Here is a 25064-nt window from a genome sequence, read left to right as displayed (position 1 = left end):
TGCATCATTACACTTTCAAATATCTCTCTTTGTGCCTCTCTCTGTGCTGCCATTGTGGTTGGTATTAATAAATTGCATTTTGGGCTAATTTCTCTAATCTCTTAATGACATGCGCAAACGTTCTCAGGATTTCCTCAAAGCTCAATGGCATGAACAGATCTGAGCATTCGATTAGACAAATACAAAATGCAATTTGTTGTCCGAAAGGGAAAGACAGAGAGAGGTGGCGCATATACAGCATAATGTTTACACTGCAAAGAATTATTTGAGTTCCTTTTGAAACATGAGGGTGTGCATTTGGAGTGAATGCGGTTTTGACTTTAGGAGTAAAGGTCAGACAACATGATACATATATATAATGCTGATTATGTTCTTTTCCCGTGTATCAGTACCAGCGGAGGAAAAGCGAATAAATAAATCATGTTATTTGTGGCACAATAAGCCATTAGGTTTCACTAGCTTACAGCCTCTGAAATCAGAGTACGGAGAAACATTCTTTTCGACATTTTTAATTATTGAATATAATACTGACACATGTACTCAATAGCAGTTACCAGGCTGGATAAAAACATTGATAATAAAAGTGATAACCTTTAAACTTTATTCTGCTTGTTTTGAGAATAACACTTTGATCTTTTACACTTTTACATTTTCTAGAATATACTGGTACATCTAATCTGTTATTTCAGACTGTGGGGCTGAAAAGCTTTAATTTAGAAACAAAACAATATACAGAAGTCCGTTAGAGATCCAGATCGATTTTACATGTTTAAATGCTGTTTCAAAGATTCCACAAGGAACGATTGGACCTTCTGATCAGGTAGCGCAGGAATGATCATGGAACTGTGGGAAGAACTGAAGGGCAAGGAAGGAGAGCATGTTGCCAAAGAGCTTAAACTCCATTGGGTTGCAATGGTGTAGATGATCCAAACATCTTCTGTAAAAAAAACAAAAACAACAACAACTGCATACGTATATCGAGACCCCCCAGCCAACACATTCCAGCGGCTATAGATCCACACCCAGAAGATCGAGTGTCCAGGAGGCCAGGAGGTCCATCGAGGAGGACACATTTACTTTAGGATGGTCCTAATGTTTATGATGGATATATTTCTGGAGATCAGTCTGTCCCTCAGACGTTTTGATTTCAAATAATCTTCGTATGACTAATACTGATCGATCCTGTTAGCTGAAGCCAATGGTGTCTCTAGTTAGTCTTCACTTTCAGCACTTTTGTCCCGGTAAGTTGGGTCTGACGGTTCTTTGGAGCGTAGAACTATCGGGTCACCTGAAATAGAGAATGAGTTTATGTTTGACACTTTGGTGATTTCCCATTAGACACACCTGCACCTGTGTTTAACAGCATGTCTGACTCCAATAAATCCAAAATATTAACCATTACACTGTAAAACCGAACAGTGAAATTAATGAAATGAAATGAGTTTGTTTCACTCAAATAAAAATGAAAGTTCATTGTACTTAATAGAAAAAAAAGTTGCGTTAACTCAAAGTTTGATTGTATTAAACTGAACTTAATATGATTGAGTTGAGCATGCTTGTGGCAGACTGTATAAGAGAAATAAATGTTGCAATTAAGTGTTATTTTGTGTGTTTTTGCACAAGATTAGCACAGGGAGACATATTAGTGTTTAATGTTGTGTTATGTTTGGATTTAGGGGGCTTTTTTTTGTAATTTTTGTAGGGTTTACCATTATGGTTAAGAGTAGAGCCTGTGGTTAGGTTGAGGATGGGCTGCAAAGCTTTTAAGACCGTATATACTTTGTGTGGTTGATTATATACATGCAAGTATATAATGATAGTCTCTTTGATAGTTATAATAACATTTGTTATTTGCTATATATCATTTAACCATGAAGATCTAAATGTGATGTTTATGTAAATGAACTGTATGTAATTAACATTATGATGAATGCGGCGAGGGTGAGAAAAATGCCGGTGACGTGATTGTTAATGAGAGACACCTGTGCACTACTCTGGCCTTGCTCCACTTCCACGGCTCTCGGCCCCACCCCACTTGTTACAAAATTACAAAAAAGTTCTACTAACTTAACAAAATCAGTTAGTTTACTTAAATTTTTTGAGTATTCTGAACTTATTGAGCTTTACAGTGCTCCTGTTCTGCACTGTTAGCCCGGACAAGTTGAATTTACTTAAAAAAATTGAGGAAACTGGTTGCCCTAAAAAAATTAAATAATGATTAAGTAATGTGAACTTAATAATTTGAGTTCATTTAACTTAAAATGTTTTGTAATATTAATTACTTTGTAGTTATTACACCTCGTATATTTAAATTCAATGTACTAAGCACGTTAAATTGCCACCAATCAAAATTCATCCATGCCTCCCATCATGCATTGCTGCATGAATAAATTATGAGCGTCTTATTAATTCCCTTTATTGTCACTATTTTTTTTTCTGTTTTTCTGTGACTTTTTAGAAGCTTGTTTTGTAATGTTCAGTTGATCCAGTTGCTCTATTAGAATATGTTGCTTGTCACCGTCGTTGAGATTCACAGGCTGATCTTGATGTCTGTGTGTGCCCAAAATATATGAAGAGTTTTGTTGCAAAACGAGATAACTCCGTTTTTAACATTTTTGTCAAAACATGTTTATTATTATGTTATCATGTTATTTTGTTTTATGGTGCTACTTAGCTGTATTTTTTTAAGTTATGAAGGTTTAAATCAAAATAAACCAACTGCAGTTGAATTGATATTAATTGGAATGCACAACCAAAAAATAAAAAAAAAACGGAGTTATCTCGTTTTGCAACGAAACTCTTCATATATATTTTTTGTGATAAGGACAACTTAAAAAAAAAAAAAAAAAAAAAAATTGTATTGTAAAATTTAATCTTCCGCTGTAGAATCACAGTGCTGATGTAATCAATAATGTAAATCTAACTCAGAGATTGGGCTCTAAATGAATTCAGTGATTCAGATCAAATAACGATTATGTAAAAACATAACCAACAACACCTGATCATCTTTTAACTTTGCTTGTCTGGTTGGTTTTAATGCAGTTAAAACTGCCCAAACAAAATCTAAAATTAAAAAGTCAAGGGTCAAGAGCTAAACTAAAACAAACCCTGACCTCGATGATGGTAACTTTGGTGAAAAACTATAAAAAGGTAAATGTTTGGAAAAAATGTTTGTATACAGCCAAAATGTCTGTAGAACAGACAAAACAAATGTTCCTGCTCATCAACAGCTCCTTGAATTCACACACACCACGACAAAATGGCGTCATTACCTGCCGCAAACCAGATGGTCACGAGAAAAACTTCATAATTTAAGAGCATTTAACTTACATTTATTAACACATTCAAATACACCCACAAATTAGTAAAATATACTTATATTTTATAAGTAATGCAACCAAACTTAAATATTTTAAGTATATTGTAATTATATTTTTAAGTAAATATAAAATCCGGGCTAAGAGTGTAAGGTTTTGCCTAGTCTTATGTAACTTTATTACTTTGAGTTTGATGAACTTAAACCATTTACGGCAATCGGTTTCCTCAAACCATTTATGTGACGATAAAGTTGTTAAGGCTTAGTTAGATTTGTTACCTGAATTCAAACTGAATGAATAAAATAAACTTAAAATCTTTAAGTTGAGTTTAATGATTGACTAAACCAACATTAAAACATGTGAATTTAAAGTGTATTAGTTTACAGTACTCATACTTATTGATTTTAAAACTTAAATTGTTTACGGCAATCGGTTTCCTCAAATGGTTTGAGTTACTGTAACTTATCGGGTTTTACAGTGTATGAACTATACTGCCTCATTTCGTACAGAGGAAGAAGTCGTCTGGTTCTCCATCTCTGTTAGTACAGATTTCATTAATGCTTGACATTTATCTGCACAGACTTGTTGTCCTGGCTGCTGATGGGCATGGTCCGCTGGAGCTGTGGGTGAAACAGTTGGCGCCCAAGCAAACTCATTCATTTAGAGCCTGGCACCTTGCCTTTCAAGTTGGCACAGAGGGACGACTGAGGAGAGTGGCATGGCACAATGCCCGATACTTGATCCACCCTCTCACTCGTCCTCTTTCTTTCCTCTTCCCGGTGTCTCTTTCAGTTTTGGCAAGTTTTATGTTGCGAAAGGTGTGCTGGCAGAACGAACAGTTACCATGCTGATCAATCATTTTAAACATCCATAATTAATCAAAGCATTTCTCCTCTCTTATATTTTCACAGACTGAAAGGTCTTTGGAATATATAGAATCAGCAGGTGTTCCAATACTGAATACAGACATTTTTTGAGTTTATTTAAAAAGCATTTTGGAGTGAGTTAAAGAGCTGAAAGTTCAGTGCTGTGGGTCTCATTTTGAGCTCGGTTGCATCTGTAATGAGAATTAATGTGTTTGTGTGGGTTTATGTAGATATACTTTTAAAGGTCCTGATAAAACCTCTGGGGATGTCTTCAAATGTAAAAATTATTCATAAATTAAAGATTTTTTCTATAAAAAAAGACAATACCTGCTGTAATATAAATTAAAAGAAAATGTTAGTGCCGCCATGAGGCTATAGGGTGTTGTGGGTGGTTTTCAGCGTGTTGCTATGCTACATTGTGGGACCAAAATCTACCCACAAAGAAAGAGACAGAATGTGTGTGTGTGTGTGTATGTGTGTGTGTGTGTGTGTGAGAGAGAGAGAGAGAGAGAGAGAGAGAGAGAGAGAGATCTGACAGAGGGCTATGTGTGTGGATGGTCCCAGTTAGTAACACATACGCATTTACATTTCTGTTAATTTTGGACATATCACTTCATCTTAAGGAACATCAAACACATTCAAGTACAGTTCATCACACACATGTAGGCTCACATGAATCCACTGTGATGAAATATGGATCATTGTTATGTGTATGTCATTGATCATATCAATCATTGATCATACCCGACCCTCTCTTTCTCTTCTGTTCTCCTCTTTTATTTTTTATGTCATGGAAAAATATATATGAAATCACCATGGCGCTCTTTTTCTAAGGTAATGTATGCAAACGTCTCCATGTATTGTTCTCAATGATTCTTTTAAGGTTAAAAACAGCTTTTTTAATGTTGAAAAAAAACAAAAACTAAAGACTAAGGAAGTCTAGAGACATAATAATAATAATAATAAAAAAAAAAAAAATATATATATATATATATATATATATATATATATGCAGTAATATTGTGAAATATTATTACAATTTAAAATAAAATAACTGTGTACTATTTAAATATATTTGACAAAGTAATTTATTCCTGTGATGCAAAGCTGAATTTTCAGCATCATTACTCCAGTAATGATGAATAGAAAGTTCAAAAGAACAGTGTTTATCTGAAATCTAATCTTTTGTAACATTATAAATGTCTTTACTGACACTTTTGATTGATTTAATGCATTCTTGCTGAATAAAAGTATTAATTTCTTTAATTTGTTTTCAAAAAAATAAAAATAAAAATTCTTACTGACCCCAACCTTTTGAACAGTAGTGTATAATGCTACAGAAGCTTTGTATTTCAGATAAATGCTGTTCTTTTGAACTTTCTATTCATCAAGGAATCCTGAAAAAAAAAGTACACAACTGTTTTCAACATTGAAAATAATCATAAATGTTTATTGAGCAGCAGATCAGCATATTAGAATGATTTCTGAAAGATCATGTGACACTGAAGACTGGAATAACGATGCTGAAAATTCAGCTTTGCATCACAGGAATAAATTACTTTGTCAAATATATTTAAATAGTACACAGTTATTTTAAATTGTAATAATATTTCACAATATTACTGTTTTTTACTGTATTTTTAATTAAATAAATGTAGCCTTGGTGAGCAGACGAAACTTCTTTTAAAAACATTAAAAATCTTAGTGGTTCCAAACTTTTGGACTGTACTGTATATATATATATATATATATATATATATATATATATATATATATATATATATATATATATATATATATATATATATACATACATACACACACACACACACACACACACACAAACCATGTACTTTGCTATTCCTAAGGTAAAAAACGTTTTTTAACAATTTTCCTCACATTTTCCGCTTGGCAAGAGTTCATTTTACCCTGCTCTCCAGTGACTGAAGATTAGAATAAATGTTGACATCATGTCTTCTGGTCACTTCATTTTATTTACTGCTTTGTTCTGCCTTTGACTTTTTCTGTTGAGAAGAGCCTCAGTCAGTCACTTCACATCTGTCACTCATAACATAAGTGCTTGTGTGTTTGTTGCTAGGCTTGTCTCTCTTTCTTTGTCTCTGTCTCTCTTTGTCAAGTTTCAAGATGCTTTATTGGCAGGATAAAAAGGGGTTGTCTCTGTTTCTCTGTTTTGTTCTTCTTCTTTTTTTTCCAAAAGCAGGCTCTACTATGTTTGATGTCAGTTCCAACAAACTTCAGGCTCTCTCCACATGAACTCCTAAGGTATGGTACGGAGCGTGTTCACAACAAGAAGAATTAGGTCACTGAGAGAAAGAAAGACAGAGGCTTTGTTCCAAAATCGAGTGAGCTGCCTGCCTAGACAGTATTTTAAATACTGACAAACGCCAGCCACATTATAAGGCAGCATTGCTTGTATTTTTCACAGAGAGGGCAATCAATGCAAAAACACTGTAACAAGCCCAGTGGAAAAAAAAGATGATGAACAAAGTGAGATAATATTAATTATGAGTCCTAATATTTGTGTGTAATATGTATTTTATGGTGGAGTGGGCAGTATTATCTTAGCAATATGTTAATGCCAAATCATTATGTTGTGCGTTTTCTGTTTATTCATTCAGAAATTGGAGTTTAAATGACCCTGACAGATTTCAAAGTAACGGCATTCTCAGGCCTAAAGGACAGTCCTCTTGTTTTGAGGTGTATGTGCATGTATGTGTGTATGTGTGTGTGTGTGTGTGTGTGTGTGTGTATACTAACCTTGGTGGTCTTCACCTTGTTGCCTGTGCTGCAGCTCCAGCCTGTGAGGTCGGGCAAGACTTTACACTCCTCACCATCCAAACATGGCTGCATCTGACACCACCACTTCTGAGCTACTATAGACGCTACACACACACACACACACACATCACAGGGAACATGAACAAGACCACTAAGGTTAGTACATACAGACATTTTCACTTTCTGGAAGTATAGGGGTCATATCATTGAATGAAAAAAAAAATAAAATAAAAATCAGGCAAAACTTTGTGCTGATCCTGGCTGGGTGTAGCACCTACAACTCTGCATATCCTTTTGAAGAAACTCAATGTTACAAATGTATAGGTCCCAAACCAACTCAGTGTGGATTGTTTTGTGAATTTGTCACAATGTAGTGCAGGCTTTGTGAAGAAACTGCCTTATTTATGCACAAAGGTTAGCCAATCATAAAAAAAAAAAGAGTATTAGATTTCATAGCAAAAGCATCCTTTAATTTCTAAGGGTTGGAGAAAGGGTGGAAAATCGACCTAAACAACTAAATTACTAGGGATTGATTTAAAAGTGTTAATTTAGTACACTTAATTATAAAACATTAATGCATTTAATCATGCTCCCTGACATGTACACTACTACAAAAATCACACGGCGCTTTTCCACTGTGTGGTACTAATCGGCTCTTCTCGCTTTACTTTTGGTTTGCTTTTCCACTGCAGTTCAGTACCGCTTCAAAGTGGGTGGGATTATAGACTAATCTTATATTTGCGCTGCCTCTGCTGTCATGGATCTGCTCCTCAGCTACCAACGAGATGAACGTCTGCACCTCGTATACTGGTGATACAGCCATTTCTTTTTTCAAGTTGCATGTGACCGTCATTTAAAGCAAGTCGTTTTGCGAACAAAGGATACTGCGGTGGCTGTTAGTGATTATTTAAATCTAGCGGGTTTGGTTTCTAGTGTTTCAAATCCAATGACGCTAGTAGTGACGATTCTCTCTGACCAATCAGTGATCTGCAGTGTTTACATGTCACATTTTAGTATCGGTACAGCACGCTTGGAACCTCAACTGAGATGGTACTATTTAAGTGAGCCATACCGTTCCGTACAGAGCCGTCCCATGCAGTGGAAAAGTGCCAAAAAGTGAGCCGCAATGAACCGTACCATGCAGTGGAAAAGCACCATTACGAGAGCAGGCAGTACAGAATGAGTACTCAAACGGGATGAGACAGGACAGCAGGGGTCCTGAGATGCATTTTTTGAAAGGTAGACTGTTTTAAGTAGGCACAGTATTTTATAAACATGCATATTATGATGCAAAACGTGACTCAACAACCAAAGGTGTCCGTCTAGTAATTAATTATAATAATTAATGTAATTAATTCCATTAAAATTTAAGCCCCATAAATTAAGATTCTTTTTGTATCTTGACTCAAGCGAAGTGGACTCCAGGGAAGGACTTAAAGGTGCCCTCGAATGAAAAATTGAATTTATCTTGGCATAGTCAAATAACAGTTCAGTACATGGAAATGACATACAGTGAGTCTCAAACTCCATTGTTTCCTCCTTATATAAATCTCATTTGTTTAAAAGACCTCTGAAGAACAGGCGAATCTCAACATAACACCGACTGTTACGTAACAGTTGGGGTGTACGCCCCCAATATTTGCATATGCCAGCCCATGATCCCAATATTATGAAAGGCATTAGACAAGGTCAGGCAGTAACGTCTGGATCTGCACAGGTGAATCAACAGACTAGGTAAGCAAGCAAGAACAATAGCAAAAAATGGCAGATGGAGCAATAATAACTGACATGATCCATGATATCATGATACTTTTAGTGATATTTGTAAATTGTCTTTCTAAATGTTTCGTTAGTATGTTGCTAATGTTACTGTTAAATGTGGTTAAAGTTACCATAGTTTCCTACTGTATTCACGGAGACAAGAGTCGTCGCTATTTTCATTTTTAAACACTTGCAGTCTGTATAATGCATAAACACAACTTCATTCTTTATAAATCTCTCCAACAGTGTAGCATTAGCCGTTAGCCACGGAGCACAGCCTCAAACTCATTGCAGAATCAAATGTAAACAATATAACAGTATACAATACTCACATAATCCAACGCATGCATGACAAACACTTTGTAAAGATCCATTTTGAGGGTTATATTAGCTCTGTAAACTTTGTTTATGCACTGTTCAAGGCAAGCGCAAGCTCTGTGGGCGTGGAGCACGAGAATTAAAGGGCCAGTAGCCCCGAATCGGCTCATTTATAATGATGCCCCAAAATAGCAAAGACTATAGAATAACACAAGACGTGTCACTCGTATTGTTGTGAATGGGAGAAAGTGTAACGTGCGATATGGCGGAACAAGTCCCACCTTCTAAAGCCAAGAGCCAATCGCCGACTGGTAAAGTCATCGCGTCAATTCAGCGGCCGTTAGAATCACCGGTTTCTATAGAAACAGTCAGACGAGCGCCTCCGAAGAGACGCGCATTTAGGTCTGCGCATGCGCATTAGCGTGATCCAGCCTGAAAAAAAAAAAGTTTTTTTGACATGATTCGTTTAGAAACTAAATTTATGAGTCGGTTGTTGTTAGATTTCATTGGTGATTTCAAATATCAAATTTAATCGTAACGTTGACGAACAGTTTTGGAGAATCTGATGTTTCCCCATTCAAAGAGATAGGAGCTGCATGATGCCCAGGATGCCCGAGAGGCGTTTCAAAGATGGCCGCCGAGTGAAATGACTTGTCTTAAAGGGACTTTGAAAATAGGCAGTTAAAAAAATGAATTTAAAAAAATCTATGGGGTATTTTGAGCTGAAACTTCACAGACACATTCAGGGGACACCTTAGACTTATATTACATCTTTTTTAAAAAAAGTTCTAGGGCACCTTTAAAATAATTAAAAAAGAAAAAAGAAAATAGGATATGACCCCTTTAAATACAGAGGATCATGGATCAGCTCAGGAGCAAGAAAATGGCAAACAGATGAGGAGCTATTTGAGATGATACCGAGAGAAAGAATGAAGCATGAGATGGGGTGAAACGTGGCTTATTTGACATTTCCTCTCACGCAGAGCGCTGTGTGTAGAGACACTTGAGCTATTTTTTCCTGAGCTTACAGTCAGGCAAAATAAGATAACGATCGATTTCTCTGTCAAGTGGACAGTGTTGACACAATATTAAATGAAACAGCCAGACAGCTGAGGGAGACAAAGAAACCGAAAGACAGAGAATGAGAGAAAAACAGACGGGGGAGAGAGTGAAAGATGCAGCGCACAATTTCTCGTTTGACCCTTTATCATCATACATATAGGGGCAAATTTGCTAGTTGCATCAACAATCCAGTTAATCCAGACAGCAAACGCACTGAACCAGCTCTGTCAATGAGTATTTAAATTAAGTCATTATCTTTTTTTTTTTCAGCACACTATGTGAATTAGGCTATTATTAAAACTTAACACAATTTGCCTGAATAGAATTGAAATGAACTGAAGATCCGTTTTACCATCCACACAGGAAGGTGCAGCCCTTGTCGTTCCAGCGACTTGTCCTGGGAAGCAGGAACACTTAACCGTCTGTGATCGCTCCTCAATCTTATTTCTGTTACAGCAGCGGTGGGCTGCAATCACCTCACATGTGCCAGCCTTCACGTGCACTGCAACAAAGAACACACACACATTTCAGAAGAATATTTGTCTCTGAATGATATTGCAGTCAGCATCTCATTTACACAGGGACACCTGCAGTCAGTCATTTCACCACGGTCTGTTACCGAATAGACTGTCCCGCTGTTATGCTAGGTACAGCTACGTTTTATGCAATATTTATAGTTAAGCCGTCAATCAATTCATTTTCTATATATAATATACAATTTAAATATATTTGAATTTGATATTTTAAATGATTATAAAATTAATTACATTAAACACATTTTATTTTTATTTATTTATATATATATATATATATTTAATTACAATTAATTTAAATTTAATTACATTAATCACATTAAAAATATTTCATGGATTTTTGGATTATTTAAAAAAAAAAAATTTAGTTTAGTCTTTTCACAATGTTTTTTTTTTAGCATCTTACACCATACGCACCATTTTTCTTAAAATGACTTAAAAGTAGTTTAAATTAAATGGTTGTCGTAAGAACCTTTTTTATTATGGAATTTACATACACATCATGATTAGTGGGGGCATGATTAGTTGCGCACATTATTTGTTGTGTTATTTTTTATATATTTATTTGTACTAAACTGAAATGTTAAAATGATAGCCATAATTGATAGATATCTTTTATATCAATACTTTAACCTACTCAAATAATCTAGGCCTGTTTTTCTTCTGCAGGAAACATACGAGATTCCTGGTATTTTTTAGAAACTTTAATTAAAGCTCTGAGGGTCACAGAGATGAAAAGAAGACATAACCAAAAAATTAATAACAGAACTGTTCTGGGTGCCCGCCGGCTACTTGCTAGGACATCAAAATTATTGAAATTCTAACAGAGATCTTCACCATCTCACTATCTCAATATCACATCAATGAAAAGTGTTTTTCTCTTTCCGAGTGTTTGAAATTTGTAGACATGCCTTTGAAATGTTAAAGCTGAAATTGCAAGGCAGAAAAACACTGAGCTCCATTAGAGAAAGGAGAAAATGGCGATAATGAGTTAAAAACAAACGTCTGAATTCATTTTTTTCAAAGATCACTTCTGATCTTTCTCAATCCACCCATCTTGTCTGGAGCATTCAAAACAGTTTATTGTGGATCAGTACAGCTTAGTGGGTTTCACCCCACAAAGCACCAGAGGCTTCAGCTGAAATTTAGCCTAAGCTATTGAACATGCCCCTAATGTTTGGAGTGGGTCTTAGCATCAGCCGTCGTGTTTACAGGGGGATACTCTTCTAACGGTGAGGTACTGTGAAGTTTCTGATCCTTGTTTGTGGAGGGAGTTTTAGTACAGGGACAGTTATGGCCACAAAGATCGATACTGCAGCTTTTCTCTAATATCGCCCAAAATAAAAACTCTACATCTGTGCTGGGCCATCTATTTAAAATCTCAATTGCTTGTTCCAGATTTATTGGCTATGAAAGTAAGTTGTGCCTTAGTTTTTGGCTTTTGTGTCTAAGAAAAAAAAAGCCATGTTCTAAAGCAAGCTGTTTGTTCCAGTCAATTCATATGTAGTTTTTGGATATGGATAACATGACATCATAGTTCTGCTGCTGCATTTCCTTTATAACTAATAATAGAGATACAGGACAGACAAGTGCAGACAGAATTGGTGTACAAGTAAAGGCGTATTCACAACAAGTAAACATTTTGATGAAATTTTAAGCAAAACATGAGATCTCTATGAACTTCTTGACATTGAGTGTGAAAGATTAGACTGTAGTTACTCGTTTTTTATTCAGTGGTTATGTTTATGTGTGGATGCTGAGCAGTTAATTCAGAAAGAGAATTACACTGAATAAAAAAAATCATTTTCTTTTTTTAGTGCAGTAAAGCTTTGTAAACATCCATAAAACAAAAAGATAAATTTGAGTTGCAAAATTGGGTATGATAAGACTTAGAATAAGTTTCAGACTCTAAAAAATGGTGAGTTGTTTCAACCCAAATTTGGGTCAAATATGGACAAACCCCCAAAAAAATTTAATTAAAAAAATTAACCCAAGGGTTGGGCTTATCCATATTTGACCCAAATTTGAGTTGAAACAACCCAGCATTTTTTAGAGTGTGGGTTTATTGTTCTTACCCCACTGAAAAGGTTTCTTTAACTTAAATAAAGGTGAATAAAGAATAAATCTCATATATATATATATATATATATATATATATATATATATATATATATATATATATATATATATATATATATATATATATATATATAGGGCTGTCAATCGATTGAAAATCGATTGACTGCCCTAATCCAGGCAGCGTCAGCGCGTTCTCGTCTCGTCTTTATTTTACAGTCGAATGGTGGCTAGAACGGCTCCAGGTTCAAAGGTCAAAACGGAATGAATTAATCTGCGTTATTTTTTCTCAGATTAATTAATCGAAATGAACGCGTTATTTTGACAGCCCTAATATATATATATATATATATATATATATTTATACCTTATGCAGTTTTGTATCTTTTATCTTGTTTTAAGGATGTTTAGATATTGTTTATTGCTGGAAAACAAGACAGAATTTAAAAGATTTTGTTAAATTTGATAAATTTTGTTACAAATTCTGAATTGTGAATAGTTTCTTGCAAAAAAAAAAAAAAGGAATATTTTTTGGTGTCATTTAATTGCATCAGACTTGGTGTGAACAGACCTTAACCGGCAGTACAGCATGAAGATCAGGCTAAGCAATGTGTTGTAAAGGACGAAGATGAACCAACCAACATGATCAAATGTTACATCAGTGTTAGAATGTAATGACCTTTAGCTGAACATGAAATTCTTGTGAGTGCTGGAATGGAATATCCTTCAGAACAGAGCATGCTTTATGTTGCTTTAAGGAATGGCTCTGTCCTTCAGTGGATGGGCAGCACAGGGTGAAACAGCCAATCAATTCAATCTCCGCACACATTACCTCACATCAGATTAATCCATCCTGACTGGGTCAAAATGGGGGCTGACGCTGCTGGTCAACAGCCTGTGCTGTGTGTGTGTGTGTGTGTGTGTGTGTGCAAAATGTGAAAATGTCAACCGTCCCGAGAGATCGACTTCTCAGCTGAGAAACGGTTCTTTCAACCATATTCTTTCTCATCATGCATCTCACTATCTGCAGTGACAGGGCATTTCATTTCTGTGTTCCTAACATGATGGGATTCCACAATATGGCCCCTGAAGATTTGAACAAGGGTGTTGTTCTCTCTCTCTCTCACACACAAACACACACAGCTTCTGAGAGGAGTTCAGGTCAGGGGTCTGAGAGCGTGTGTTTGTCCTAGGGGAGTTATGTTTCTTTATTTCTTACTTTCTCATCATTTCTCACTTTCTCACCTCCCACTATCGCCTTCTTCTCCCTCTCTCTGTTCCGTTTTTCATTTCTATCCTGTAAAAAAAGAATTTCCTACTCAGAATTTTTTGTCTTTTATCAAAATTAAGTGGGTTTTTTGCTGAAATCTATCTATCTATCTATCTATCTATCTATCTATCTATCTATCTATCTATCTATCTATCTATCTATCTATCTATCTATCTATCTATCTATCTATCTATCTATCTATCTATCTATCTATCTATCTATCTATCTATCTATCTATCATCTATCTATCTATCTATCTATCTATCTATCTATCTATCTATCTATCTATCTATCTATCTATCTATATGTCCTTCTTTCTTCAGTTGAAAAGAAATTAAGGTTTTTGATGAAAACATTTCAGGATTATTCTCCTTCTAGTGGACTTCAATGGACTCCAAACAGTTGAAGGTCAAAATTACAGTTTCAGTGCAGCTTCAAAGAGCTTTAAATGATACCAGACGAGGAATAAGGGTCTTATCTAGTGAAACCATCGGTCATTTTCGAAAAAAATGTAAATGTATATGCTTTATATAAACAAATAATTGCCTTCCAAGTGGTTCCGCCAAAACCGCACTTTCATATTCTTCAAAAAGCTTACGCTGTACTTCCTACGCCTTCCCTACTCTACTTACGGAACTTTCGTTTATTTTTTCCGGAATAATCCTGGAATGTTTTCATCAAAAACCTTAATTTCTTTTCGACTGAAGAAAGAAGGACATGGACATCTTGGGACATGGGGGTGAGTAGATTATCAGGAAAATTTTATTTGAAAGTGAACTAATCCTTTAATACCAACTTATCAAACTCCACTGATTGAAATGTCAAGATGTAAATATTGTGAGTGTTGGATCCTCTCAGAAGGGTGAATTATATTACTGAGTCATTACAGACAGAAAACCTTCAATTCGTGAGGGAAACACTGCGAAACTCAGAGGGAGCGCTGCCCAAATCAGCTGTAAATGCCAAATGCAAATATTTGTGTAATCGGAATGAGAGGGCGATGGCTTTCCTGTATCGTGGGACCTCAAGACGGCAGGGAGACAGGTTTGATGCATTAGAAATCATCAGGATGGAAAGAAAAGATTTGTATTCTGCACCTTACTAGCCACAAGAGATGCTGTTAATTGCTCAGTATGTTAATGATATCTTCACTTAGACATTTCACTTAGTCTCCAGAAACTGTCTATCTTGGGCTCTCATGCATCACTGCTCTGGTTTTGATATCTCTAGGTTTATCCTGCCCAAAGTCAAATACACAAAAGCTTCACACACAGTGAACCCTTCTCATAATATGGAGGTGCATTACTTCACAGTTCTCAAAACAGTCTCAACATTCTCTCAGCTGAGTGCAATTGAAATTGTCACAACTGTTCGCTGAAACATGAGAACTCTGTTGCATGTCTGCAAAATTTAGTTACTCACCCAAAACAGTTAATTCATGCTTCAAAACCTAGTTTTTGTGTCAGTAAATTGGTCAATGCCACCAAAATAAAAATAAAAAACATGAGCCATACTGGTCAAAATGTTCAGATGTTTTTTCATCATGGAAATATGGGCATTTGGTCCCAATTTATATTAGGTGTCCTTATCTACAGTACATGTACTTACATAAAAAATAAGTACAGTGTATTTATTGTGTTCATATTGAATTGTAAAACACTTTTGCTGCTACTGAAATAGAATACGGGTAAGGTTATAGGGACGGGTTTGGTGGTATGGTTTAAGGGTGGGGTATCAAATTATTCATTTAAATGTTAGTACATATTAGTTAAAGACTGAACATTTTTATATACACAGCACATATTTGTAGAAATGTTTTACATGTAAACTGAAAATTCACATACATATTCTATTATGTCTTCCCCTGACACCACATATTCCTACATATCTCGCTCTTCCACAACAAGCAACTGTGAATTTTCAGTTAATATGTAACACATTCTACAAAATAAACTGCTGTTGCTGTTTAGGGATTTAGACGTTCCTCCATGTTCAAAAATGGCAGTGATTGGGAAAACGCCATATAGCTGCACATACAGCTATACACTGATTCATTTATGCTCTGAAGCTTCACGAAGCAGTGTTTTGAAATCGGCCATCACTAAATAAGTCGTTATTTTGTTTTGTTTTTTGGCGCACCAAAAATATTCTCGTCGCTTTATAATATTAATATTGAACCACTGTACTCATAAACTGATTTAAATATGTTTTTAGTACATTAATGGATCTTGAGAGAGGAAGTGTCCTTGCTGCCTATGGAGGCCTCACAGAGCCATCAGATTTCAACTAAAATATCTTAATTTGTGTTCCGAAGATTAAAGAAGGTCTTACGGTTGTGAAACAGCATAAGAGTGAATAATAAATGACAGAATTTTCATTTTTGGGTGAACTAACCCTTTAAAGTTTTGAGAAATAAATGTCTCATTCAAGAACTGAGCCAAAGCAATTGAGAAAAACTCTATTTAGTTAGTTTCTTGATTTAGAGACTTATCAGGGTTGGACAAAATTCTGAATTTAATTCACAAGTGTGAATTTGAATTCATTTGGCCACACATCACAGGGTGTTGAATTGAAATGGAATGACAGAAGAATTTACTGAATTGCAAATTCAAAATAATTACAGAATTTCATTAGTCCAAAACATAAACGTCAAAACATAAATGTCAACATTAATTTCCAGATGTTGAATATACAAAGTTCTCTCATGAAACTCTAGATGACACAGGATGATATGTCACAGCTGATTGGTTCCGGTACCTTCAAATATGGTCAGCATTTTCTGTAGCAGTTGTGGCGCGCTTTCAGAAACCCTCCACCTTCCCCAGCTCCACCTGTATAGATCTGCTACGGGTAATCCATGTACTGTATGCTATTTTGTATATCAGCAGCATGTTTTATTTATAGTAGCAGCAATAACCAATAGCAGCAGCAGTGTAGCAGATCTATTCTGCGAAGACCAAACATATCAACACTGTCATATCCATTACCATGCCAAAAAATATTTTTAACTACTAGTTTTAAAACTATTTTTCTCTACATCACAATGTCCACCAGACTGTTTTCATGTCAGTTTGTAAAATTAAATACCGGCAAAATGTGAATCTTTTAACTACAGTATATGTTGATATTATAATTGGCTTCATTTTAAAGACTTTTATTGAAATGGCAATCTTGGAAATGAAGTTTTCTTCTACCATGGGCGTTTAAATTAAAATATGAACAAAATTTCAGACATTTTATATTAATTTCATATAATGTTTCTGGAAATGCCTTCTGTATTGTGTATGTATGATAGCATGTTTATGAATAATAATGAAAAATGACATGAATTATACACTTACAGAGATTATAGCAATTTTTAAATGCAACCTTAATTAAAATTCAATTCAAATTTTGAAAATTTGAAGGCCTCTTAAATTCTGAATAACATACCACTACACATTACTGTAATTTCTAGTGGTCATTATGATGACGATGAAGTTTCTGATATGCCAACCCAAAACACACAGCCTTCAAGAAGCAGTTTATCTGTATAATTATATAATCCCACACTGATATATCAAACAGTTTCTTGTTCAAAGATCTCAAATGTCTGTGGGGAAACTGACAGTCATTATGTCTCTGAAGGCGCATCCCCTGTGGCGTAGCTTTAAAATCATCTCTTTAGAAGAAGAGCCCTCAAATGCATAAACATATTCATATACATGCACAAAGATGAGCTAAATCATTTTACAAACATGGGCACAGGAGGTTCACGCAAAACCAGCAGAGACAACATGAAATATACAACAGTAATTGACTAAAACAAGAAAGAAAGAAACAGTGTTTTTTTTTAAACTCATAATAAAATGTGTCAGGTTCGGTACAGGAATCTAAATGTAGCTTGGGTTTCTTCTCTAATCAAACACATCTGAAGCAGTAATCAAGTTCTTTGGGTTCATTTGAAAATCACATTTTATAGTGCAGGGCTGAATCTAAACTCTGGAGAAAGGAGGATCTTCAGGAATAGGATTGATTATAACTCTCTATATTCATACAGAAGTATCCTACAGATAAACAGAGCGAGAAAGGAAGAGGGAAAGAAAAAAATACATAAAAAGAGATATTCTACCAATAGAGAAATGCAGAGAAAAGCACAAAGCCATTGTTGAACTTACTGTGTTATACTAGCAGGTCTAAAGCTTTCATTTCATTATCGATCTTTTGGATGGCTTTAATATATCACTGAATTCACCGTGTTTATGTGTGTGTGTAGTAATAGTAGTTGTGCATTCAGTTGTTTGTGCACTGCACTGTAATACACTGTGAGCAGATTGCTCTCAGGTATTATTAAACAATGCAGTGAACACAGACACATGTTCTCATATAACCTGTTTGACTGTTCATAAGACCATGCATAAAGAGACACATTGCTGAAGCTAATGGGTTTTTGTGAATCTTGCTCTGTCTGTAGGTTTGAAAACTCATTCAAATTGAAAATATTTCTCAGCAATACAGACTTACACATTACAAACGATTGCACTCAGGTAGAGAGAAATAATGTCATGAAGTGCTAGAAATGTGGCAATGTGTTGTGCTTATATGGTTTTCATAAAGTCATGTTTTAGGGTCAATTTTATGTCCCAGTAGCTGATTTTTATTAAACCTAACACATTTAACTGTATTTTTGTTATATGAAGGACACATTAAACTAAACTAAAATAAATAAATAAATAAATAAATAAAAATGCACAGTACTTGTATACCAAGGAGACAACAATGTCCTTGAAGAGCATGAAATATGAGACATGTGATGAGTAAAGAAAACAAAGAAAAATCATGTAATTATCATATACATTTTTATTGTGCATCATTTCCAAAAGCTGTAATTTTGTCCATTCATGAAAAAATAAAGAAACAAATACATATCTTTGTATTTTAGGGCACATAAAATGCTAGATATGAAAGTAGTCTAAGCGAAACAAAAGAGCCTGCCATTTTATTCCAAAAATGTTTCAAATATCATTTCAACACAGAATATTATTCCACAAAATAAATAATTTAAATGCCCACTTGAAAGGTGCACGCTCCTTGAACACAGTCTCAAAAGGAATGATTAATGTGGCAAAATGTATTTGTTCATCACAACAGTGTTGCTTTGAAGTCATTTTAAACTCATTTCAGATTATTATTTCGTAAAGGCTATTTCAGACATCTTTGCTAACTGTGACTGTCCATATATATTTATTGTATTCAATTACTGGTACTATAAATGTATCCACCTGCTAACTTTCATACATGATCATTGTGGAGGGGTAACATATGTAAGCGTGCTTACTGCTAACATCTGTGATATATTATGTATGTTGAGCACAGCGATCACACAAACTTATGTCATTCATACAGTAACTAAAAATAACTCCCCAAATGGCACTAGCATATTCTGTACATGCAGTCCAATACATTATTCAAGCATGTTATACAAACTTGATAGCGTGTGTGAACGAGCGTGTATGTTTTATTTATTTATTTATTTATTTTTGGTCTTACATATTATAGTGTGTTGAGGGGGTGTGCTGGTTTAGATGTTATATATAATATAATATAATATAATATAATATAATATAATATAATATAATATAATATAATATAATATAATATAATATAATATAATATAATATAATATAATATAATATAATATAAATCTATTGATGTATCTGTTGTCTAATATCTGCTTTGATTGGTTGAGGACTGAAAGGTGAGTCTGATGACATCTGATCTCCTCTGGAGATCCAACCCTATAAACATCCCCAGAGACATATTTCACTTTTACAAGCGGATTTTTCCTCACGCTTTGTGAGGGGGAGTTTCATGACATGGCTATTAAAGCCTGTGTCATTTTATGGCCATTTCAATCAGGCTCTATTTCAGAGGACAAATTGAGCTCCACCCCACAGCAGGGTTCACCAGATCCCCACACACATCACAATTTATAGATTAAAGAATACCCATCATAGAAAACTTTCTGCATTTTTACATTCTCAAAAAACGTCACTTAGTATGATTCATAAGCTGATTTCAAAGGACCAAAACATGCTATCTTTGTGGGGACAATTTATTACTACAATCATCATCATTATCAGATGGATGCTGACAATGCTCTTTTAATGATGTATTTTTGGTTGGGTTTGTTCAGTTATATGTGTGTATATGTGTCTGCCAGAGCAAGTTTCACCAGCCGAGTGCTTTATAGCAGTCTGCATCAGTGGAGGCGTGTGTTAAAAACAGACGCTAGATGGATTAAAAACCCTTTTAACCTGCTCTCTAGTGTTGTCCACTATACAATACAGTGCTCTAATGTAACAGCTATAGCTTTCTCCACATGGACCACCAGAGTGGTTTTATCTCTCTCTTTTATTATGATTTTTTTTCTGAGATAGTGAGCTGCAAAATTTAAATTTTTGTAACGCTTTTACAAAGTCTGAGATGTTTAAATACAGGCTACACTGTTGCAGAGCAAGTACTGGACTTGCTACTGCCAATAGGTGCACAACACGCTGCTGTGAGCAAGTAAGACATGCTGCTGCCATAGCATATATGAATTATCCATAGCAGATCTATACAGGTGGAGCTGGGGAAGGTGGAGGGTTCCTGAAAGCATGCTGCAACTGTTACAGAAAATGCTGACCAGTATTTTGAGCAGTGAGCTCATTGGCTACTGATACAGCAGGAACCGATCAGCCGTGCCCTATAGAGAATGGTGTGAATGCAAGCAGATTGAGTTACATTGAGGACATATTGTCCTACAGAACTTTGTCTTTTTCACAAAAAACAAGCAAACAAACAAAAAACTGAACATTGAAATGCATCAAATACACCGAAGTGTCCCGTATTCATGTTTTTTTGTGAAAAGTGCATTGTGTGTGTATATGTAAGTGTGTATCCTGGCTGTCATGACAGCCACTTCTGAACGGCCCATTAACCAAGAAAGGATGAGTCACTTTAAGAGGCTTTTTAATGTGTGGGAGGGACTGATCTTGAGCTATCATCCAATCACAGTCTGCACTTGTGCAGTTATTATATTCATTAGCGCAGATGATTATGAAGCCTTGATGAGAGGAAACGCCCTGCTGCTCTCAAGCACTGCCGACACCTGGAGCAGTTACACTACTGAGAGGGATAATGGAATTACACCTGCACCAGTGCACTGTCTTTTTCTCTCTCCCTCTCTCTCGTTTTTTCTCCTTCTCTCTCGCGCTTTTTCTTCAGTCATTAAGAGGTTGTTTCTCTATTAAAGTACAAGCCCATTGCTCCTTTGTTGTAGTGTCTATTGGAGCATGTATAAACCCGATTAAAGCGGGATGGTTCTTATGAATCCTACTTTCTCTAATGAGTTCTACAGATATAATAGCTCTGTTTTAACAGTTAGTGAGCTGCCTACCTATACAAAATTTTAGAATTTATTTATATAACAGTATATAAATAATACTAAAATAACACTGTATACTGCATTCTCTATCAAAAATTGCTAGCTTGGTCTCAGTGTGTCTCAGTGTCTCAGTATGTAGGTATTAATACGTGACATAACACAGATACAAAACATACATTTTTGTATGTTTGGTTATATGCTGAAACATCTATGTATTAACATTTGAAATGTAATGACAACATTAAAATTATTACGTATTTAAAGCTAAAAATATTTGCGAATCTTTTATGTCATGAAGGTATTTGTATAATTGCTCTTTTACTATTTTATAAATTAACCCACACCCCCAAACCCAAACATAGCCATTTTATAGAGGATTTAAAAAGAATATAAAACACAATGTGTGGGAAAATTACAATTTTAGTAATTTTAGTAATTTTAAAAAGATATTTTGAGCCTCTAATCTCACTACTACCTCTAAACCTGCCCATAACAATTTCTTATACATACTGTAAACAGACAATTATTTATTGCAAAAATGTCAAAAGAAGTAATGTCAAAAGTAGTCCAAATGACAATGTGTTGCAGTCGCACTCCTATCTGATGGTGTATAATTGTTTATAAGTACCTTTTTTTAAAAGGTACACTGTGTAACTTATTTTAATCCAAATTAACCAAATTAAAATAATTAATTATTTTAAATACAATACATCAGTCAATACATAATCCATCCTTCTTCCAAAATTATGTGTTTTGTCTTACCCTGATTCAACTATGGTAACCCTATTATAAGTGTTTATATTTTAGACCTGTCGGGATGGTTTCCACGGGACATTGCGTACATACGTCACTCACCCGTGCCGTAAGATGGGTAGAACTGAGGTATTTTAAATGTTGAAAAAGCTGCCATTTTTATTACTCAACAGGTGAGTAAGGTATGTATTTGAACAGATGAATTTCCATGTTTCCATATGGAGTTCATTGTAAAGCATTATCTATATTCATCCGCAAAGTCCCGCAGAGCCAAAGCACAACCAAAACAATGTTCTTCCACAAAATGCAGGCAGTTTTGTCAACCGCTAGATGGCCAAAAGTTACATAGTGTACCTTTAACTACATTAGTCAATGAAACCTGTACAGCAGTCTCTGGAAGTTTTCCAGTTAAGAATTAGAAAAACAATTTAATAATGCATACAAATGTCAAAAACTATTTGAATGTCTTTGTGTGCTAATTTCCCCACAGAAATTTGGAGAAAAAAACAAAAAAACAAATAGTATTCCATCTGCACCAGCTTATCATTGTTGTTAGCTTAGCAGCATGCTAACTTATGAGTGAATTTTCTTTTGCACTTCCTTCAAGGACCACTATAGACAGTTATATACCATATAATACATATTATAAACCAGCCATTTATGAGGATCCATTTCGGTTAGGGTGATGTTTTGAAAAGCTCCTGCCTATGTCGGTAGCAGACAGAAAGGCAGCTCACTAGGTTTAGGAAGAGAGCTAATGTGTCATTTGTGTGTCATGAACAGGTGAGATGATGACAGAGTGCGGTAAAGGCAACAACTCCATAAGACTAAAGCTTGAATCTGTCAGGCAACATCAGGCAATTGAACCAGCCTGAACAGTTGTTGTTGTTTACTGTTTTCCCTAAGCAGATTTCTGTCATGTGTGATTATGCGTCACTTTTGAAAATCTCTATGGCTCTGAGCAATAATGACCTCTCTCACACAGAAAGTAAGCGTTTAGACATCCTGTTCCCAGAATGTGTCACAAATATTACTATGACAGATGGCGAGAATGTGCTGTTTATGACATCACTTCCTATGCAGATATATCGAAGCATCATTAAATATCAAAATATGGCAAAAAAGCATCTCTCCGACTCTCTCTCTCACACACATACACAAGCTCTCTTTCTCTCTACCCAGAAAGAGTATGTAATATTAAAGTCGGATTAGGGCAAAAAAAAGCGGATTAGTAGCATTTGTGTTTTATTTAAAGTTCTAATATTAAAGGACTAGCAAATATAAACCCAGCTTAAGCATATTTCTCTCACACATTTCAGATCACTGCCATGTTGGGGATATTTATTCTCACTTCTGATCTGGTTTGTGTCTTGTCTCCTTCCGGTGCAGCTGGCAGCAAGAGGTCTGTGTGCGGCATTGCAGGTGGAGATCCGCTCTACTACTCTCTAATCTGCTAATCTGTTAAAACATGCTGTCCTCCAGCATACGCTCTCTTTGGGACAGTGTGGTGTTAGATTATTTAAGCCCCCGTAGCAGGAGACAGGAGATCATCCCGTCCTGATAACTGTGAAATGGAGTGGTTCATGTAAAATGATGGCTGAGCGCAAAATCTGCCCAGCAAGCACTTTTCTCTAACCCGTCCCCCACCGCTCTCTGTCTCTATCAGGGCATCGATAGAATTGACGTTAATTACAGACCATCGAATGGAGGTAAAAAGCTCCATCCATCAAAGACAGACACTGAAGATGTGAGAATTATTGAGAGTGTGAGACACGGTAAGGATATAAAATATAAACACTTAAATCCCACATTGAGATTTTCATTGACTCTGAGAAGAGACACAGAGGACAAGATTCATATTGGGAACAAAATTTTTTCGACAATTTTACAATTACTCTCATATTTTCTTTAATACATTAACACATTCAGTGCTTTTAAGGAAAGAAAACAATGTAGCGTTGGGTTCAGGACTTCATTTCAATGTCATGTAGTGGAATATGTGTGCAATAAATGTGGAAAAAGTAAGTACACCCCATGAAAAGAATATATAAATAGTATTTGTAAATATATATGTGACCCGTGCTGTCAAAATGAGTTGGAATGTGCACGGGCTAATTTTGAGCTAGAGGCAAAATGTCAATTTTGGTTGAATTTGAGGTTTTCACAAAAATGAGTTAATTAAGCCCTCGTCTAGTGATTCCAATGCTCCAAATAGCAATTAAACATTGAAAAGTATGTTTATTTGTAAGTTTTCTGAGAGGAGTACCTTTGCCTAGAAAAATGCCGTTTTTATCTGCTCACTTCTGAATGACTGGCACTTCCCTCAGCAAAAGAAGTTTGGTATTGTTGTAAAGTGCAGCATTCCAACTTTGTGAATATTGCAATGAAGCAATTGTCAATCTAGGAAGGGTTACAAGGTCATTTCCAAACCATTTGAAGTCCATCATTCTACAGTGAAGAACACAGAAAACATCAGTTGCCAATCTTCCCAGGAAAGTGGACATCCAGGCAAATTCACCCTAAGGTCAGAGAATCTGCAAAAAACCCTAGCGCTACATCTCAGACTCTACATGACAGCACAATTAGAAAAAGACTGAACAAGTATGGCTTGTTTGGAAGGGTTGCCAGGAGAAAGCCTTTTTTCTCTAAAAAGAACAAAGTTTGCAAAGTTGCATCTGAACAAAGCACAAGACTTCTGGAACAATGTCCTTTGGACAGACGAGACCAAAGTGGAGATGTTTGTCCATAATGCACAGCGCCACGTTTTGCGACAAACAAACACAGTATATCAGCAAAAACACCTCATACCAACTGTCAAGCACGGTGATGATTTGGACACCTTGCAGTCATTGAGTCGACCATGAACTTCTCTGCAAACCAAAGTACTCTAGAGCCAATTGT

At 35.4% G+C, this 25064-nt stretch overlaps 1 protein-coding gene across 2 annotated transcripts in view; it reads right to left on the bottom strand.

Moving 5' to 3' along the window:
- Nucleotides 1-704: 704 nt before the first annotated feature.
- The window catches only part of tafa3b (TAFA chemokine like family member 3b), a 97725-nt gene continuing 73365 nt past the window's right edge, over nucleotides 705-25064 (bottom strand). For both annotated transcript variants that reach the window (XM_067393769.1, XM_067393770.1), the window contains 3 exons: nucleotides 10476-10625; nucleotides 6962-7086; nucleotides 705-1288 (listed from right to left, as the gene is read on the bottom strand). In XM_067393769.1, the coding sequence (XP_067249870.1) occupies nucleotides 1277-1288; nucleotides 6962-7086; nucleotides 10476-10625 (287 nt within the window). In that variant the 3' untranslated portion in view covers nucleotides 705-1276. The remainder of the gene's footprint in view (nucleotides 1289-6961; nucleotides 7087-10475; nucleotides 10626-25064) is intronic.

This window comes from Chanodichthys erythropterus, chromosome 9 (assembly GCF_024489055.1).
Source record: "Chanodichthys erythropterus isolate Z2021 chromosome 9, ASM2448905v1, whole genome shotgun sequence".
Lineage (NCBI taxonomy): Eukaryota > Metazoa > Chordata > Actinopteri > Cypriniformes > Xenocyprididae > Chanodichthys > Chanodichthys erythropterus.
Note: the sequence above shows the minus strand (reverse complement) of the source record. Positions and strands in the feature narration are given on the sequence as shown.